General features: G+C 42.6%; 2 protein-coding genes across 5 annotated transcripts; both read right to left on the bottom strand.

Moving 5' to 3' along the window:
• Positions 1 to 35: 35 nt before the first annotated feature.
• On the bottom strand, positions 36 to 10280 carry trabd (TraB domain containing). Of its 2 annotated transcripts, XM_074631807.1 has the most exons (10): positions 10196 to 10280; positions 9448 to 9488; positions 7596 to 7662; positions 6754 to 6920; positions 6273 to 6413; positions 5786 to 5896; positions 5528 to 5667; positions 4235 to 4407; positions 3133 to 3229; positions 36 to 2318 (listed from the first exon to the last, which is right to left on the bottom strand). In XM_074631807.1, the coding sequence occupies exons 2-10, from the start codon at positions 9469 to 9471 to the stop codon at positions 2117 to 2119; spliced, it is 1122 nt and encodes a 373-aa protein (XP_074487908.1). In that variant the 5' UTR covers positions 9472 to 9488; positions 10196 to 10280; the 3' UTR covers positions 36 to 2116. The 2 variants fall into 2 exon arrangements, with proteins under 2 accessions (XP_074487908.1, XP_074487907.1); XM_074631806.1 differs by lacking the exon at positions 10196 to 10280 and having other exon boundaries at positions 9448 to 9587.
• Positions 10281 to 10417: 137 nt separating this feature from the next.
• On the bottom strand, positions 10418 to 20531 carry panx2 (pannexin 2). 3 transcript variants are annotated; one of them, XM_074631800.1, is made up of 7 exons: positions 20384 to 20531; positions 17737 to 18411; positions 15356 to 16470; positions 14989 to 15124; positions 13920 to 14105; positions 13752 to 13828; positions 12383 to 12572 (listed from the first exon to the last, which is right to left on the bottom strand). In XM_074631800.1, exons 2-7 carry the CDS (start codon positions 17963 to 17965, stop codon positions 12522 to 12524), a joined length of 1794 nt encoding a protein of 597 aa, XP_074487901.1. In that variant the 5' UTR covers positions 17966 to 18411; positions 20384 to 20531; the 3' UTR covers positions 12383 to 12521. The 3 variants fall into 3 exon arrangements, with proteins under 3 accessions (XP_074487899.1, XP_074487900.1, XP_074487901.1); XM_074631798.1 differs by lacking the exon at positions 13752 to 13828 and having other exon boundaries at positions 10418 to 12572; XM_074631799.1 differs by lacking the exons at positions 13752 to 13828; positions 20384 to 20531 and adding an exon at positions 18558 to 19105 and having other exon boundaries at positions 10418 to 12572.
• Positions 20532 to 20761: the final 230 nt, after the last annotated feature.

Below are 20761 nucleotides of genomic sequence, written 5' to 3'. Positions count from 1 at the left end.
TTTAAAAAAAAAAATCAACATTTCTGAGGCAAATATGAGTTTATCTTTCCTTAAAATCTTTTAATAATTCATTACAGAAGTTAGGATTTCATGTTTGGTTTGTTAACAACGACAATACCACACGAGGGCACCACAGGGGAAACAGATCTTACGGGCATTCATACAGCTTTCTCTTGGCAAATTCTCAAACATACAATAATTAAACCTTTTGGAAATGATGTGGGAGGGACAGACATGTTTAAGGTTGACTGTACTATACTACTGAGGTACTGAGAAGCATTACTACATCTGTTCCCGATATCGTCATCTCTTACTTAAGCAAGATAACAGTTTCATCGATTGGAAGACAGGTTATCCGAGTTAGTTTAATGTGTGTATGACTTATTTATGTTTGTGGCACTGCTTCATTTACTCAAGTACCAGATTAGTCCATTGGACCAGACAGCAAATTAACTCCTTTCATATCTCTTATAAATACATCTAAATAATCCCAGTACTGTACATATAATCACTTAAAATTAAGATTGGTAATACTTGGAACTTGATGTTAGACTAGATGTTCAGACTGTTGGATTTATTGGGACATCTCCCCCATAACAAAGCTCCAGTGATGTCATCTAACCATTGTTTTTTTTATTGTGCAATAAAAAGCTGTGTACTATGGATACAGGTCAGTGTTGGTAATATAAAGCCTCAGCAGAGGAGGCAATCTGAGGCTCAAAGGCAGCAGTGATAGCAATGTAAGGCTTTACACCTCCCAACTCTGACCAATCTAAACCGTCAGTTTCCTTCATAGCAGTCAAAACAAGTCCATAATACATTTCCATTGATGGGAATGCCACTGAGAAATCATTACGGTCAAGTTCAATACTTAATTCGAGGGAAACAAACCAATTTCAGTTCATTCTGCAATCAGACTGGCAAGTGATTATGCATATATCATAAAAGTACAAACAGCTGGTGTGCTGAATGTTCTCTAGATGTGGATGTTTTTCTATACAAGAATGCATATTTTTGTGTCAAGTATGAACCCTTAACTCACAGATGGAGCCATTTAAAGCCAATATGTTAGTGCGCCTCATATTGGAGGTACAATCAAATATACAAATTACAAGATAAATGCATCCTGAGGCACATTTAAGCCTGTCCTGCGTCAGGTCTCTGGTGAATGTATGAGTGACCATAAAATGAAGGGGCTACGGTAACAAGACAACACAAACCAGATGATCTATATTTAGGGCAACCGTGTTTATAAAATAGGCCTATCATGTAATTATATAAAGACAGAATACTACAAAATTGCATTGACCGGTTGTAGTATGTGTAAGATGCATATAACACATTTTTGCCATTCCAGTTACTTCACCATTAGCCCTTACTGCTGCAATATGAGGCACTTGTCTGTTGATGTGGGCAGGATCGTGCACATGGGAAATCATTTTGTCTTATTTGAGTTTTGAAGATTATGCATTTCAAATAGTAGTTTTCAAGAATTAAGAAAATGATGGTCAGCCTTCCAATTCAGACATTTACCTCACACCACGGGGGTCACTTCGTAGATTATATTTTTGTGTATCGTGACTATTGTACTTTCTTTTCCCTTCCATAGGTTGCATGTACAGTACAAGACTATAAAGTGCTGGGCTTGAAATGGGCCAATAACCAACAATGCTGGCAGGCACCGGAGAGGAGGAGGGAATAAGGAGACAGCGTTAGAAAAGTGTGCCTCTCTGAAAATGTCTCAGTCGTACCAGGGCACGTGACTGAAGATGACTCCAAGGATACTGGTCAAATAAAAATACTGTCATTTAACGGAATGGTGTGGGGGAAATGTAAATCTATTCAAAAAGGAATTATTGGCATTTGTAAACCTTACAAAATGCAAAAATGTGCACAGAATATGAAAGAAAACGATGAGTACTGTCATGGTTTCTTTGGCAGTACGGCCCTGCTGCATCTACAGGGACATCGATACAAGGTGGGAGGCTCTTCACCCCCTGAGGTCCTTGTTAGTTCATAGTGAGGGCTGGTGAAACCGTTCCTCCAGCCTCACCTCCTGGTTTTAAGGCCATTGGTGAAAAAAAATGCAGTTTTATTAGGTCAAAGGTCATGTTGGTCACTGTTGGCTCAGAGCAGGGGGTGGGCTCAGAGCAGGGGGTGGCTGCAGGGTCTCCAGTAAAGTTTGGACTGTAGGTAAAGACAGCAAGGCTCTACCTAATGTCCCTCCAGCACGGTAGCAGGCGTATCCCAGCACTCCCATCATGACGCCCTTTATGACCGTGCGCACGACCCAGCCGAAACGTGAGGGAGGTGCAACACTGAGGAAGAGACAGACGGACAAATTGAGCAGCTGTGGAATTGTCAAGACACAGGACACTGTTCAGACCTGGTATTAACATGCCTCCTGAGTGATCAGATCACAAGTGGACAGCTCTAAGTACAGATGTGAACGCACTCATGTGAATAGACAGGCAGACACAAGAGCTTGTCTACCTTGCGGCATTGAAACAGCCTTTGTGTTCTACTGTATTCTGGTGGTACAACTGTATTTTATTAAAATAAATGTATATCTTATCTATAGGCTACATGATCTGTCAGACTAGGCCTGGGAAGTGCATTATTATCATACTGTCTGTGATGTGTCGGTGTTCTTGTTCCGGTGCTTTGCACGGAGCTGACACCCGCCCGCCCGCCCGCTCACTCGCCCTCGTCCCCGGCTCTCTGAAGCTCTGTACCCCGCTGTTGCCTGGCAAAGGCAGCGGTGCCGGCGGCACTGAGGTCCCCGGGGTCCGCTGGTACAATAACCATATATTTTTTAAAATGTACCCAAATTGACAAATACGTAGGATATTACTACTGACATTCCTGTAATATTACGTCACAACGTCTGCTGTATTAGCCATGTGTTTACTACGTGTTTATTTGCTTATAGAGCGGGGAGGTGAGATCCGATCACAAGTGGTAAATCAAGATGCATGTGGAGACGGATTCTAATGCCAGGTGTGAACAGACGTACTTAAAGCTGTCCACTTGTGTTCGGATCACTCAGGACCCATGTTGATGCCAGGTCTGAACAGGGCCACAGTTACAGTATGTTTCTATTACTGACTATCTGTAATGTAACAAACTTACCTCATGATTTCACTTATGTTGAGCTGCTTCTCCCAGTTTCTTTCTATGCCGGGGACATGACCCATCCCTACAACTCCCACCACCACAGCAGGCACTTCTATAAAAAAAAGAAGAGTATCAAATGTTTGGTTACATAAAAAATCAATACTTCTACAACCACATATTCTTTATATTTCTATCACTATGTAGGAAACCACAGGTTATCTCTCGATTGAGAAATTAATCATCCAATACACTGAGAATAGATTTCAGTATAAATGAGAGACAAACAAGCCCTGGATGTCTAGATTCTTCCCTTCCTGACAATGCATGAATTATCCAGAGCAAATGCACTGCTGAACACGAACAATAAGATTCACACAGCACGATTCCATTTGCCTTTATGCTCAGTGAAAAATGTCCGACTGTTTCTGTGAAATATAGTTAAAATGTCACCCTTTGTATACACAATATGACTCAGCATTTTCATTATCAGTCTCTGTAACATTCAAACCACACTGTCATTGCTGGTCAGTTGATTACGCAACAATTTAGTAACACATTTGATGAGAGATAAACACAGCAGGTTGATATATGTTAGGGGATAAAGAGTACAGATGCAATTCTGATAAATATAAAAAGTACAATAAAATTCAAACAATTTAAATGTTCATTCAGTTCTAAAGAGCAATGCATATGTAAAACAAAATAAATAGACGAAGCAGTATTTTATGAAATGTTTGTGAATAATATTTTTTTTTGTTCTGTTTTTTTTTTTCATGTAGTTATTTGCTTTTATTGGATTGTTGTCTACTGATGGGTTCGTTTTTCTGCTTAATTTGTGTGCTTCTGTTGTCTTATTTTTTTTTTAATTATGTTAGCTTAATTTTCTTTTCTTTTTTCTTCTTTTACTCTTTACCTTGAGGGGAGGTCCGTTGTATAAGCCCGTGGCTTCTTGACCTCTCCTGTCACATTTCTTATTTTTATCTGGAATTTATGAAGTTTTACGTGTGTGCAAATAAATAAACATAAAAACATATGCACGTATCAACCAATACTTCTAACGTGCATACATGTCAGGAGGGAAAGAACAGAATTAGGAGCTAAAAAATCGAATACGCACTCTGGGCATTATGGGGGGACTCCACGCAGCGTGTAGCCTGGCGGAGCGTGTGCGTGAGGTAAATGTCTCTTTCAGCCACGATGGTCTGGTGGAGAGCAGGAAACTCGCCGATCATCTCTGACATGGTCTGCTCCAGCAGGTCCTTCTGTTTGCACTTCTCTACGTCCTCTTTACTAAATACACAGGAGGAAGGGGAAGACATTTTTGGTTTTCTGTTCACACAATATTTCTGGTTACGATAGTGTAAAGTAAAGAAAGAGGAACAAACAGTAAGAATGCATTGGGCCAGATAAGGTCTGCATGATTTTTATTTTTTTTTTATAATCGTGTCACAGTTTACATCTATGTATTTACGCTTTAAAAGGTGTTATTGGTAACATTTTTATGTAGAAAAATATATTTTTTAAATGACACATCCACAGAGCTTTTAAAAAGGTGCCACATAAAAGTATGGCTTTTCCTAAAAACAATATTCTGATTGTGAATTAATCATAAAAAAATGTTGACGGGTCCAAAATGAATGTTTCGTTTATCTCTGTAGAAGATATCTGACGTTCAATTCCCACTTCCAGGGGGAATGCAATGGAACGGGAGCGGGAGTATGCGACATCTAGTGGCTGAAGGTTATCAATTGCTCCACTGGGCATGCCGATCATGTATCGTTTCCGTGTTGGGGCTGCACAATTAATCAAACATTAATTGCGAAGGAAGATTTTGGCTTCCTACAATTAAATGAACATGATCAACTGTGATATAGATGTTTAAAATGCATGCTAAACTCATAGAAAACTCTGCTGCGCTTCCTCAACTACCAGCTGGCCAGTTTATTTATTATACATTTATTATTTTAAGTCATACTTTGATGCAAAGATGTATACATTAGCAGGAATGAAGCACAACATGGAAGTAAAAGTAGTGCTCTGTTTAGTGAAATGTGAAAGTCTAATAAAAATATTTTCCCCTAAAATCAATGAATAATCGTGATTAGGGCAGCAACTAATGATTATTTTTATTGTCAATCAGAGAATTTTTAAGTTGTTTTTTTCTTAGAAAATTACTCAAACCGATTAATTGATTATCAAAATAGTTAGCGATTAATTTAATAGTTGACTATCGATTAATCGTTGCAGCTCTAATCGTGATCTCAATGTTGAACAAAATAATCGTATCTATCATTGTGATCATTATTGCACAGCCCTAATCTGTATTCTTTCCTAAACAGCAGTGTCTAATAATAGATATTGAGAAAGACACTGTGTGGTATGACAAAAAGTGACTGTGGTGAGCTTATACCTGATCGGGTCTGACAGAAAGCAAAGACCCCACGCCAGACGGGCCTTCTGCCACAGACTGAGCGCTGCAATGGCCCTCTTGAACGTCACAGGGATGGGCCTGTCCCCAAGGTGAAATTTACAGAACGGCACTAGTCCAGCCTAAGTGGAAAGAAAAACAAGTAAAAAAAAAAACAGAATGAAATACAAACACACAAAACTGAAACCATCGTCCCTTCCCCCCCCTTTTTTTTTTTAACTCCTTTTGTGTATGTTTCACCTCTTTGAAGGCCTCCCTAAACTCTCCTCCAGGAGCCATGCCCAGCTGCTCTGTGATGTGAGCTGAAACTTTGAGCAGGAGAATCTGCATGAGGCCAGACATCAACCCGTTCTGACAAACACAGAGGACAGAAATAAGCATTCACAAAAACACAGCTATGCCTTCGGAGGTCATTCTTAAATACACTGGCAGTAGTACAGATTCTGTAGTTTTATGCACTTAGATAAACGTAGTTCTGGAAAACTAAGAAGTGCAGAACAGACTAAAAGCTCTCAAACTTAATCCTGCTTGTGCATCAGAGATATTTATTTCCCCGTTAACAATGAGTGCATGCTGCAATCCCCTTCACTGTTTCTCCCCATCATAGGATGAGAGCAGTTTCAGATATCAAAGCAACGCCATTATTGACTTATTCACAATATACAGTCCTTTCTATCTCAGTCTTTCACTACCGCCATTGCTAATTCCCATCATCTGAAAGCCTGACCTGTTTAATGGCCTGCTGAACCTTATCCAGGTTGATGTCTTTGGCTTCCCTCAGCAGTGTATTCTCGTCCATCTTCAGCATAGACACCCTGTACTGGCACAGCTCCACCACCACCACGTCTGGCTGCACAGCGCGGATCGTCTGTGTGAGGCAGAGAAAGAGCAGTGGAGATGTAAGATAAGACACAGACACAGAATGAGAGAGCATAAGAGGGTAAGAAAGAGATGAATGGCAAATGAGCAGTGAGGGAGAAGGTAAAGGCAAAAAAAGACAAGATTATGCCTGGCAAAAGAGGAATGCCAACCTAGTAATTACAATACAGTATATACAGGCGGGCCAACTAATCTTCAAGGTGCTACTCTACCGCACCTCTCCACATTCACAGAGTTACTCCATTATTTCACAGCATATCACATTTTAAAAAGGTTGCAAGTGGCATAGTGCACTGTCCAAATCCTGTCGTGAATTCTCATTGGCTCACCGTGGACACGTCCTTTTTGCTGCTGTCACTGAAGTGGGCTGTGCCCACCAGGTAGAGGAGGCTGCCATCAGGGGCAGTAAGACGCGTCACTGTCTCTGGGAGCTCAGGGGACGACTGGCGGCGCTGGCTACGCCACTTCCAAAGCATATCCATTGCTTCACCGTCCGCTACACAGGAACAACACAGACAGTTATTTAAGGGACACAAAAATACAAGAGGACAACTATAGTGTTTGATGTCTTACTATAACTACTATGATATATTAAAAGGAAGGATGTATTTTTATTTTCAAGCAATTTTGTATCCTTTTATATTTTTTTTTAGTTACAATCTCAAAGATCTCCGTTTCGTTCTCTTATATTCTAGAACAGGAGCAAAACGTAACTCAATTTCCCCCCGGGATCAATAAAATATTTCTGATACTCATATTTATATCCTTGCCGGAGAGAGGGAAGTTCGACAGATATTTTTCATAGTCTATGGATCTGGAAAAAATGTGTCTTTTAGTGCACATGCATTTGCATCTGGAGAAACTGCATGTGTGGTTATGTGAAGATAATCCAGGAAGTAGCAAGACCCTTTCTTGTCCAGAGCATAGAGAATACACTCTTTGTAAGAGTTTTATTATTGTGTCAATGCAGATGTACTATTTAAATTAGAAATGACAATGGAAAAGCCAGCTGCAATGAACTGTCAGGTTGATAAACTATCCAGTCTCAGACAAAATTGGAAAAAAAAATTGATTACGACATTTTGCATAACAGAGACATGACATGGCAATCAATATAAAGTAAAAAGAGGTATTACACCATCTCTCAGCATACACACTATTTAAAACTTACAGAGGTCTGGAGGTAGACAAGGCAGTTCCTCTTCCGAAGGGTCCTCCGATGCACCGACTGACTCATCCTGTTGGACACCAAACAGACATCTTTTAGACATAGGGCATGTTTACATCAGTGCAAGATTAAGAGATTATTCCTGTCCAAGTCTAGCCACTTTAAGAAAGACTGGCTGATTGCACATTATTATCTAACTGCTCAGGGCTAGTTAAAGTGGCAGTAGGCAGAATGTTTTTGGCATCATTGGGCAAAAATTCTATAATAACCTTTCAGCATATTGTGATTCAAGTGTTCTGAGAGAAAACTAGACTTCTGCACCTCCTCATGGCTCTGTTTTCAGGCTTTAGAAAATCAAGCCTGTGATGGGACACTTTGACCAATCACAGGTCATTTCAGAGAGAAAGCGTTCCTATTGGCTGTTCATTCAACGGAGGCAGCTGTCAATCACTCGCCAACTCTGATCAAATGGTCAAACTAGGCAGCGCTGATCAAATATGAATCAATATTCTGTTACTGTAATGCCTATTTCTCGCCGCAAATGTTTTCAGAAACATCTTGTAGTGAACTGTTTAGCTGTAAAATGAGAACGTTTGCTCCAGCCGGTGCTTGGTATTTCTTAAACTGATCTCAACATGGCTGCCGGGTCACAAACTTTCTAATTTTCCAGCTTAACAGGAGACTGCAAGATGTTTCTGAAAACATTGGAGGCGAGAAATAGTCATTACAGTTACAGAATATTGATTCATATTTGATCAGCGCTGCCTAGTTTGACCGTTTGATCAGAGTTTGTGAGTGACTGACAGCTGCTCAGAGACAGCAGGCTCAAGCTCGGCGCTGATTGGTTGTTTTCCTCCGGTCTGGGAAATCTTGCAGATGCCATTAGGAGCACTGGAGGACACAGAGGCACATGATTGTTTTCAGATTGCCTGTCTCATTACTGTCAGGATATAGTGACTGTTTTATAAAAACAACTTATTTTTTTCTTTCCATATTGGCTCCATTTCTACCCACTGCTGCTTTAAAATCACAGGGTTTGAAAAAAAACTTGCACAAATTAGCAGCAAAATAACATGATTTTACACAGACTACTACATGATACTAAAACACACATGTTGCCCAGTGCGTCCTCTTAACCCCAGGGTGAGCAGGACATCTGGCAAAACATCAGTCAACAACATCTCTCTCTCTCTCAATTCAATTCAATTCAATTCAATTTGCTTTACTGACATGACTGTCAGGTGAACAATATTGCCATAGCGTCAATTCGATAATAAATAAAAATTACAAAAATAAAAAAATAAAAACAAAAACATATATTAATATATATACATACAATTCATTAAGCAAATTGCAATATATAGATATTTAAAAAGAACATGCATGTAAATGGAAGAAAACAATAAAGAAGTAATTAATGTTTGTTGTGTCAATAAAACAAACAAACAAATAAAAAACAATTAATAACAATATATTGCAATATCAAAGGATACATGTAAAAAAAAAAAACATGAAGCAGAGGAGTAAATAAAAGGCAGAGTGTGAGTTACATCTGTTATGTGTTGTTGTGGTTGTCTCTTAGGCTGTGACATGCACTGACATATCCTGCAGCTTCTATGGCGATGACAATATTTTCTCCAAGTAGATGTTGTATTTTATTTTGGTCAGAGAGGGAATACAAATCTTGGAGTTTACATTTAATTTTTGTAAAGATTTTTTCCTCACACACACACACACACACACACACACACACACACACACACACACACACACACACACACACACACACACACACACACACACACACACACACACACACACACACACACACACAAAGATTGTAAGAGTTACAAACCTCTGAGTTGTTGTCCTGATCCATGTTTGAAGCAGTGAGAGCTGCGTGTGACAGAGAGCAGGATGAAGACATGCGTTACCGCTGAGCAGTGCGACGTTCACTGACACAGCCAGCTACAGGACAGCAGCGTTACTCACTGCTGACGATGCCTTCAGGGTTTAAACGCAGCGAACCAACTAAGGTTAACGTTGGCGATGCTTTAACGACAATGTCAAAAGCGGAGACTTTGTCACAGGTTCACTAACGTTAGAGTAACTGTATCATTACGACTAAAGGTTAGCAACACAAGAGGTTTTCACAGCTAAAGAAGAAGTGACTACTAACTAGCTAACGTTACTTCCAGGTACAGGGCAAGGCCTATAGAAGGAGGCTGATACACGCGTCATCAACGCGTCATAACTCCGGGGGTATTGCACATGCGCAGTAGAATCTGGCCTGCACTCGTCGAACTTGAACCAATCAAAACGCACGACCGCAGCTTGAGTTACACTGCGCATGCGTTATACCCCCATAGATATGACGCGTGTCCCAGCCTCCTTCCATAGGCCTTGCTACAGGCTGTCAGCGGTGTGGCTAGCAACCGGATGATGATAACAAGCTAACTCAGGCTAATGTAGGCTAGCTAACAATACCGTCAAATCATACACGTTGAAACGGAGCTCTCTCCCAACAAACGCTGCCACTACCAAGTACAAGATATTAGGTAACATACACGATAGTTGTCTTAAAACAAATATGAACAGCTTACCGAGCAGGCCAGCCCGTATGTCAGCGAGCTCCTCGTTAGTACACAGAAGCAACGCTACAACGCTGAATCTGACAGCCGCAGTGCATTCTGGTAGATGTAGTCATTGACTTGTTGGGACGCAGCACATTGTTTTTTTTTATAGTGAAAATGCTTTTTAATTACTTTACCATTATAACATTTCACACAGTACAATCAAATTCTTTTCTCCATGTTTCTTTCCACTAGACTGTCACACATGTACCTCCTCGACTGTCTCAATGTTTTAAATCTACACAGAAAATCATTTAGAAGAAGAAGCAGAGCTGTGTTTCCAACATATTATAACATGCTCTCACACACACTCGTGCTACAAGTCTTTTAAAGTGCTTTTGGATGCATTTTAGTGTGCTTGAGCAGTCTAACAAGGGGATTTTGAGCCAACCTGTGTCATGATAATGAGATGGATCATTTTATTTCCACCAAAAGATAACTGGAAACTGAAGTGCTATCTCTCATCACGAGTTACTGAATGCCCCAGAAAAAAGTATAGTATGCATAGGCCTACCTATATTGTAGGTAAGCCCCTGACGACTAATGTCTTCTACAGTAGATGTCATATTTGTGTGTGAGTCAATGTAGGCAGTTTGAAGTTCCTGTAATCATGTATGCAGCTGCAAGAAATGTGAGGTTGTGGTATAGGCACCCATCCCCTTGTCCACTCACTCGATCCCTGTGAAATGTGCTAACATACCTTTAAAGGCCTATGCTTGGTTTCTACTACAAATAACAGACCAGCTATTCTAACTAATTCCTTCATAGCAGATGTTGGCACAACGTGAGACAGGGTAGAAATTGAGATTGTGTCGGAGACAGCAGATGGCAATCAAAACCTTAGTCATCATGTACTAATAAACCTTCCAGTGAGGAACGATTTTAACATCTAATCATCACTTCATTCACTTCACGTCACAGCACTCCCACGAGAAGCCAGCAGAACACTAAAGTCACACACTTCACCAGTGAGTCCAGCTCCATTCATCATACCGGAGCTGCTTTTAAAGTCTTCAGGAGAAAACTCCAGCATTGCTGCATTTCTGTCATAGATATCTGGTACCTATTAGACAATATTGTAGTTGCACGTCACCTCACAACGCCACCCTTTCATTATAGTCTGTTCTTTTGCTGTTCCTTTATATAATCTGCCAATTTACCCATTATTAATGACGTGCAAATATAGTCGAGTCAAGATCTGATACACGTGGCTAATCGACGGTGAAATGGCAATGATAAAGCCATGAAACGTGTGTTATATTTGTCTGTAACACCCCACAAACACTGAGTCCTATACAGTGTCTATACATGGCATTAGCATTGTGTGAATTATGATGCCGTAAGCGCATACATTATTGCCACAAATATATTGTGATCTTTTGCATATTAAGTTGTGCAGATCTCAACTGTATTGCGTGAGCTACCTTTCTACTTGGCTATCTATTGGGATAAAGGGACTAAGCGTTATCATATGTGTTTGAAATACATTTTGTTTTTAAGCTATAATGCAGTCTTCTTTGCAGATATGCATCTCTAAGGTGTGTGTGTATTTTTTTTTTTTTAGAAAGCTCACTTATCTCTCATTGCCACTCATCTAAGCCTTTTTTTAATATAGCTGTTTGACCCTGCACTGTAGCACCCTGTTGGATTATATCACTGCTGGTTTCATTGGAGGGTGTATAGCTGTACACAGTCATCCTGAGACATGGATGTGACATCATTTCCTACAGCAATACTCTGGTCAACAAACACAAACATTTGTCTTATCCTCTCGGAGTAAGTTTCCCATCTAAAAGTTGAGTCATTTTGCTTTTTACGACTGCTAGAGTGCCACGTCAATTCCTCGCTGTCCAATCCACCCAATCACAGACGTGTGTGAGTTCATTTAAACAGTAGAGGTGGTTGTTGATAGGAGGTGACTGACATGGTGGTCATGTGCGCAGAGTGTTGTGTCGGGATGAGGAATCTCGGTCAGCGTCCCTCTTCTTCTTCCTCCTCCTTCAACATTCTCCGGCGGCGATGAGCTCCCCGGGTCTCTCTGCCAGTCTGTCCCGACGGTGCTCTTCATCCTCTTCTTCCTCAAAGAGAGTGTGATGTATACTCATCAGCTGGTGTGTAGGGGCTCTGGTCAGGGGTGGTGGCTGACACTCAGGGTTTTCCGTCTGGGTGAGAGGCTCCCTTGGAGGAGGAGTAGGAGGAAGAGGAGGAGGAAGAGGAGAGGACTTGGGACTGAGGGCGTCCTCACTGGAGGGAGGGTTCGGGCTCACGCCATTTACGTAAGTAGTGGTGGGTAGGGTCATCGTAGAAAAGGCAGTGTTGGTCGATAATGGAGAGCAAACCTTCGTTTCTGAAGAGACAAGAAGGAAATACCGTAGGTAGAGGGAGAGAGGAGAAAGTCTCGAATGAAAATGTAAAAGTATAGGCAGTGTGTCCCCTTCTAAAAAAAACATCTCCTATACTCTTACAAAGGTCAGCACATTTTGCATGTTAAGACTGATTGGCCATCATGGAAGGCAGCATGATTAGACTGTTATTAGACCAGAGATGTGGGTCAATAGGGGCCTATTACACCCAATAGTAGGTTTTATCATCTATTCCAGTGAGCTACCTTCAGGTCTGATAAGTGAGGCCAATGCAGGGCCTTAAACTTGCATTCTTTTTAATAGCCAGCAGGGGGCAAATCCTCTGGTTGCAAAAAGAAGTCTGATTGTATAGAAGTCTATGAGAAAATGAGCCTACTTCTCACTTGATTTATCTTACAACTTTAACCTTTTCACAGTGTGTTTTCAGTTCATGAAAGTTAATTATAACCTTTTTGGTTACCTGAAAATGTCTTATTCAGCGTTCGGTTGTGCTTAGCTCCTCCCTCTCGCACAAGATGGCGACTGCCAAAATGCCAAACTTGAGGCTTCAAAACAGCAGTCCACAAACCAATGGTTAACGTCACCGTGACTATGTCCACTTCTTATATACAGTCTATGGTTGATCACCGAAAGAGGTTATGAAAGAATACGACAGCGACCTCTAGTGACCGTAGTAATTAGGCTATGACCGGAGCAGAAGCCAAAGCCTGGCACCATAGTATAGAAAGTGTGAAACTCCACACAGAACAAAGGGCTTTCACCTGGGAGGCCGGAGTTTGTATCCTGTGTGAAACCAATAATGTGTAGTTGTCTTTGTGTTCACAAGCGTTAAGTTTCACTTTCACTTTTGAAACGTAGTTATTTTAAGCCAAAACACGATGTTTTTCCCTATACCTAACTGCTTTTGTTGCTTAAACCTAAAGAAGCCTTTTTGTTTGTGTTCAAAACGTAACGTTTCATTCAGTTTTACGTGTTAGAACATGTTGCTTTTAAGTTTTTCCTTCACTTTCATAATTTAGTAGGCGTAGTAGGCCCCTAATGACCCACATCTGTGGGTGCTTATAGTGACTGATAACATACTGATAACAGGTAAATCGGGTGCACAGCATTCATTAAGCAAGTGAAATTTACCAGATATAATGACATGTCGTAAATAATCATACCCATTGTCTGGACCAGGCTGTAGTTGCAGGCGTATGCAAGGTACAGCTAGATGAGATGGGATGCTGCATACTAATTCCTTGAATATTTGACACAAATGGTTCAAGTGAAATGTGATGAATTCAACCCTGAACCAGAAAGAGCAAGAGCGAAGGAGAGATCAGGCTTACCTGTAATGCCACCAGACACATGAACAACAGTGTGCGTGCCTTCAAGGTACACTGTATCCATGTTGTGCGCTGAGGGTAGAGGCACGATGGTCGTGGCCTCAACCTTGGGCTTACGAATGGTCAGCATGTACGGGTGGACGTCCAGAGAGAAGTTGCGACTGTGCTTTTTCTCGATCCCACTATAATCTATGATTGGAAATGAAAAGTCTGACTTAAAAGGAGATAGAACAGCAGGTCATCCAAGTAAGTAAGTGTGCTGTAACAGCTGCCTGCTGCGTATGGAAACAAAGCTGATGAGAGCTGTTACAGTGAACCAAAAATATAAAGTTGTGAGCTGTAAACCCAAAACAATTAGCTGAAAGATGCTAAAAAGTTCAGTAGATGTAGTCAGTAGAGGGGAACTGCAGAGTTGTCTGTTATCAGGCCATTAAATAGACAGTATCGGTCGCTATAAGCACCATGGATGTTGGTCAATAGGGGCCTACTACACCCAATAGTAGGTTTTATCAAATATTCACATGGTAGATCACCGAAAGAAGATATAAAAGAATACGACAACAACCTCTAGCGACCATATTAATTATGAAAGTAATAGAAACGGAACTGTGATTACGGCTTTCACCTGGGAGGCCAGGGCTCGCATCTTGTGTGAAACCAACGATGTGTAGTTGTTTCTGTGTTCACAAGTGTTAAGTTTCACTTTCACTTTTGAAATGTAGTTATTTTCAGCCAAAACACAATGTTTTTCCCTATTTAACCAAGTGGTTTTTGTTGCCTAAACCTAAAGAAGCCAATTTGTATGTTCAAAATGTAACGTTCCATTCAGTTTTACAACATGTTAGAACGTGTTGTTTTTAAGTTTCATCTTCACTTCCCCTTTTGACTAACATCTATGGTGCTTATAGCGACTGATAACGGCTATTTAATGGTCTGATAACAAGTTTGTCACTACGAGCAATCCCTTTCACATAACACATAGTTATTTGACCCATCGCTAATGTAAGAGTATTGATTAGCACAGCTTTAAACAAACATTTTTCACAGACTTACAGCTCATAGTGCTGCATACCTTTTATTGCAGGATATTGTGTGCTCTTTGTATCCAAAAGTGGTGCGATGAAGTTGTCTGTCGCTGTTTTTCGTCTGAATTGTTTGGGTTTTTCAGACTTGGTGTTATTTTCCAGACGTGTCATGGTGAGGGGCTCCTTTACAAAGCACAGAAAAAAACAGAAAAACAAGTCATTATATCACAGCTTATACCTCAAGTTCAGATGAACGGTTAAAGCAGCATTGAAGTGTTCAGGAAGTCCTAAATGAGGACTTTGCACTTCCTGTGAGGACAGTTGGTTTAGAACGTGTTCCCTCTGCTGTTATTGATGCTGACTGAATGTTGATTAATTACAAATGGACACATTGAACTTGTTCCCAGGCCTTACCTTGAATGGCTGAGGAAGAGGATTTGAGCCCGGGATCCATTTCATCTTCTTGCGGGGCCGTTTGATGACCAGCGGCTCCCCGACCATCTCTCCCATTCCGAGATCACAGGGGTCCATGTTGGGATCCATTGTCTGTATCCCAGAATCCCTCACAGTGGGTGTGGCGTCGTGGTTGGACTGTGCCAGCGCAGCCAACAGCTGCCTGACTACGTTGTCGTACATGAGGTCGCTCTCGTTGGTGATGAAGTCCAGCCGGTTGAGCGACTTGATGTGGTCCCTGTTCTCGTTGCAGAACATGGCCAGGATGTTGATGTCGCAGAACTGAGACTTCTGCCAGCGTCGCCGCGTTTTGATGCCGACTTTGTGCAGTTTGTCAAAAACAAAGTTGGACTTGCGAACCACAAACAGGTGCAGCAAGTTAATAAGGATGATGAAGTTCATGGTGCAGAGCAGAGAAATGTCTACCGCCGCCATGATGCGCTGCAGCTGCACAGCAGGCAGCTTACAGTTGACCCTGAGCTTCAGCTCGTGGTAGCTGCTGACGTCCGGGGGCTCACCCAGCGCACAGGTGAACTCATTCTGCCTTTGGCGGGCATAGTAGGCGCTCAGGTAGGAAATGGGGATGGAACTGAGGCAGACAATAGCCAGGTGTCGTCCCAGGTAAAGCTTAGCCAGAAAGTTACTTTGGCCTCGTCTCTCCAAATACTTCTCAAACAGGTTCTGCTCGGGGCTTTTCTCCTTCTCTGCGTTCTCTATGATCTCCCTTCTCTCCCGCTCGGTTATGCCAGGTCCTTTGGATTGGATCTGCTTCTCGATCTTCGGGGCTCGGCCCTCAGCGGCTCGATGATAGCAGTTATCGATCTCTTGAAGCAGGAAGTTGAGCTCCGAGGTGAGCCGCGTGGAGCCGAGGAACTCCCAGCCCAAAGCAGGAATGTACATGATCCCAGCGAAGGCCAGCAGAGCGTAGGGCAGGAACTTGTGTTCAAATAGCGAAGGCCAAAGGTGAGGTTCCATGCCGGGCGCAGCGTCCCGCAGCTCTGTCCAGCAGTAGCCTCTTGCATACAGTGCCTGGTCTCTGGTGAAGTTGTGTGGTGTGTAACAGTATATGGACTCCTCTGAGGAAAGTACAGACAGATAGAATCAATGTGACTTTAACAAGTTGGATGACTATATCTCATAAGTATATTAGCTGACAGAAGAATGCTGCAATGCTACATCCTGTTTTATTTTCAACTGTAGCTAGAACATTTTGCTCTTGGCAAGATCTGGCAATGTGAAAACATGTGAGGTCAGACAGGTTTATACAAATTCCCCAGTTTAACAATTTTATCTGAACTACTTATTTGAAAGTGAAAGAAGGTAAATATACCTGAAATATCTTTTGTAATCCCCCATTGTACTGTGAAACTGCATGTGCACACAACTACACCGAGTCCAAATGCAACCTTTCAGTAAGTCTAACTTTAACGCTGGCCTTCATTTCACTTCCAAATAGTGTTCAAGATAATGTGGGATTTGGGGTTTCGTCATATTTATTGCAGTAACTTCACATTTTCCAGGAAATATCTTGCATCCGTGTGATCTGTTTCGTTTTTATCAGCGGCGTATCTCTGAGAATCTTCTAGAATCATTCATCTGTCCAGCCCACAGAGCTGCATGTCTCTGATAACACACACACTTTTTGAAGTGATGATCTGTGTGGCTCAGATAGAGGAAGTGACTCTCCTTCCTGACAAAGTTGTTCTCTATCAGTCTATATCTGGTTCAGGGCTGCAGCAAGTTTAATCTGTTGAACTAAGTGCAGTGGCATCTGATATTACAAATGGTGCTATCTAAATTAACTTGGTATTAAAAACTATTGGGAAAGAGTCAGTTTTAAAACTCAGCGTGTAATTATTTTAAGTTACTGGTAATAAGGACAACATTTGCAGTGACCTGACTTTGTTACAGTCACAGAGGGCAGGATGCTGAGTCATCTAAAAATTGCTTGGCAGTGCCCTGAAATATGATGATAAAACATACCAGTGAGGGAATACTGAAGGTCTAAACACCCACATCTTTCTGCTGCTAAAGTTAAACGCTCAGTCCCAGATGGTTAATGCTGCTCTGCAGATAGACTGACTCAGCAGGGAACTAACATCTCTCCCATCACACCCAGCCTCCTAACCTTCCCCTTCCTCCTCCTATCTCCAGTCTCTCTCTCTGTCTGCTCCTCCGCTGCACTTGTCAATGCTCCTTTTCCCTCCTGGCCTCATCTCTTTCTTGCACTGCATGGCTAACTCAACATATACTGGGGGGTAACAGCTGCTGTTGTAACTTAGACACCCTCACTTTGTCAGTTTACTGTGGGAATGAACCCCCTCTAGTGGCAGAAGTCTCACCTGCAAAGTTCCTAGTGAAGACGAGGGTGACCAGCAGGATGGGGATGATGACCGTCCCTATGGTGACGACGCGGTCAAAGGGCAGCTCCAGTTTGAGCTGCACCATGAGGCCGGCCAGCAATCCGCCCCTCTCGTCCTGCGAGGAGCCAGGCAAGATCAGCTCCTTCAGCTTCTCGCCGGCGAGTAGAGCCGTGGCCATGTCTAAGTTCTGATCGAGGATGTTCTGCATCCGGGAAACAAAAAAAGGCTGCACACTACAAGTTCCTTCTGGACCAGAGGGGAGGCCACGCACTCCCTGTTAAATACTCCTCGACACAGTGGGATGCACTCGCACACACAGGCGCACACACACACAGAAATGTGTGGCCGGCGTCAGCCTCTGTCACCATATGTGGCAAAGCAGCAGGTCATACTGTGAGGTTCTTTGGGTTTTCTATAGTTTCCCTCAGTTCGTCTCTTTTAGAGGAACAGGCAGATGCACACTGCTCGCTCGGCCTCTTCGGTGCTCATCCCTGCGTTTTGCCCCATTCTCACAGTGCCTGGCCTCAGTCCGGACACTCTGTGTGGCAGGTTGAGGGATGAGCTGTGTTTAGGAGGCGTCCTTGTGATCCCCAGGGAGAGAGACTGCCGGCTGAAGAGTTGTTACGGTCAGAAGAAGCTCTGACCAATCCTTTCCTGAAAGAAAAGATAAACAAGTTAGAGCGGTACAGTATGTGCTTTTTTCATAAAAGTACAATGAGGTGCCATTTCTGGGAACATATGCATAATTCATAATTATCATTCAAACTATAGCCATAGTGTGAATTTGTATTGTCTCACACCTTCCTCAGGAAAGCTCTCTGTTCCCATCCATCGTCCTCTGTCGTGCAGTCATGTGGCAGAGGACGACTGATCCCCACTCTGTGACCAGTGGAGTGTGTGAACGTGGTCACATCTGAGGGGGGTATTTGCCTTTGATCGAGCAAGGACACTAAAGGGCAACTTTATTCTCTGGGGGATGGGGGGTGTATGCTAAAAACAGAATTTATTCAGTGGTTTTGACAAATGTTCTACTTGTCTTGAGAAATTAACAACCTTAATTCTTTTTTTGGTACTGTCTCTGCTAATCTACTCTGGGCTCCTGGTGGTCATTATCTCTGTGGAACAGCATGTTCACACTGGGAACCCACATACTTGTCAGTGGGAATGTCTGAATGTGTGTGCACGTGTGAGTGAATGAGAGTGCATGCATGCATATATACATGAGCAATGCATACATGTGCAGCAACTGTGCAGCGAGGGACTGGCGCCTGCAGCATGCTCATTTCCCTTGAAGGTTACGTGAACGTCCTCCGTGAGCAGTGTGAGAACATCACCCGCTTCCCATCAACAAACCTCACCCCTCTCGCTCTCCCTTCTTCCTCTTTTTTTTACTTTCCCTCCCCTCTGCCCTCCTCTCATTATGCAAAAACCACAGCTCCTCTATGAAATCCTTAAAAAGCCAAGCCCTCTAATCTGGGGCTGGAAAGTGGGCTTAATATCTCGGGGGAGTGGAACTTTGAGTACAGGAGGACATTTATAGAGTACTCTCACCTGCATGGTGAGAAAGATCACAAGGAGAGGATTTCTTTGAACTATTGTCAGAGGAATTATTCAAGGCTGCATGTGTTAGTGGTGACATCATGCAGTAATGGTGTTCCAGAAAAAGACAACAAGATGTGCCTTAACGTTAAAGAGTACAGATTTGACACTGCTCTGTCCACATACTGCCTGGTAACAACCAAGGCAACTTTATCCTCAAACACTGTCTCAAGGAAATAAACTTTGCATAATTCAAATTTAAAGGGGCAGCATCTCATTTTTTGCTGTCTGTCTGTAAGCCTTTGGCACTGCTCCAGTCCAACAGATAATGCCCTTCAGTTGGGCCATGCCACCAGTGTTTAGAGAGGGAATCCCACATTGTTTGGCTACTACAGCGGCATCCTGCTTGGCTATGATGATCAGCACAGCCGGCTACAAAGAAACAGAGGCTCTAGGACAACAGCTGGAGGAGAACAGAGCCCCATTCAGTCCTTATGAATTAGATGATGGCTGAAGAACTTTTTTCAGTGCGCATGGATCTCACACTTGTTCTCAGACATTCAGAGAACAAATCTGACCAGATAACTACAGATTACAATCACAGACACAAGAACAACATAAAGTATCCTCACTGTTTCCTCACTGTTTCCTCACTTTTGACTCATCACTAAGTCCCTATGGGAACACTGCAGGGACATTTCATCAGAGGATCATGATGTCCTAGTGTTGAGCTATAGGATGCTGTCTCCTAACACAGTCTGGGAGTCCAGGACGCTGTGGAGAATCGCAACCAACACTTCTTCCACCAGAGACATTGCATTGCAGCGGATTGCAGCTGCCTGCAAATGACAAGCAGTTTCAGCACCAGAGCGGCGGATAGCTCCCGATGATCCTTCCAGAGACGAGCTGCTAAACATCAAGTGATGAGAGTGTGTGATGCTCTGTGTGGAGATCCTACTGTCTCAATACCTGCATCCCCTGTCCACACACTGGGAAAGCAAAACTCTCTGTTTCTGGTGGCGCTAACAAACGGTGCATGCAACTATAGGAGGGAAATGATGATAAATAAAAAAAATAATCCACTCACCATGTCTTGCTGCATCTCCCGGCACGGTAAGAGTTAATCTGCAGTGCGGGCGAGCAGCTACAGCATGTATCCGAGCACACACCGGTTTGTTCCGCTTTCCCCCCCCCCTCTCACCAACCAGTCTCCATCCAACCCGCTGCTCTCTCCCCTCCTCCCCTCCTCCCCTCCTCTCCCCTCCCTGCCCTGCCTCTGCCTCTTCCTCTTCCTCTTCCTCTCCCTCCTCAACAAGGGATGAGATAACACATTAAGATTCTCTGGTTCATCATCATTACAGCATCACCATGAAGAGCGATCGAGATCCACATTCACAAGGACAGGTGGTGTGTAAGAGGAGATGTTGGGGACAAAAAAATCAATTCTCATTCCATAATCATTTTT

This window comes from Sebastes fasciatus, chromosome 4 (genome assembly GCF_043250625.1).
Source record: "Sebastes fasciatus isolate fSebFas1 chromosome 4, fSebFas1.pri, whole genome shotgun sequence".
NCBI classification, from domain to species: domain Eukaryota; kingdom Metazoa; phylum Chordata; class Actinopteri; order Perciformes; family Sebastidae; genus Sebastes; species Sebastes fasciatus.
The sequence above is the reverse complement of the archived record's forward strand: the minus strand, read 5'-3'. Positions and strand labels throughout refer to the sequence as shown.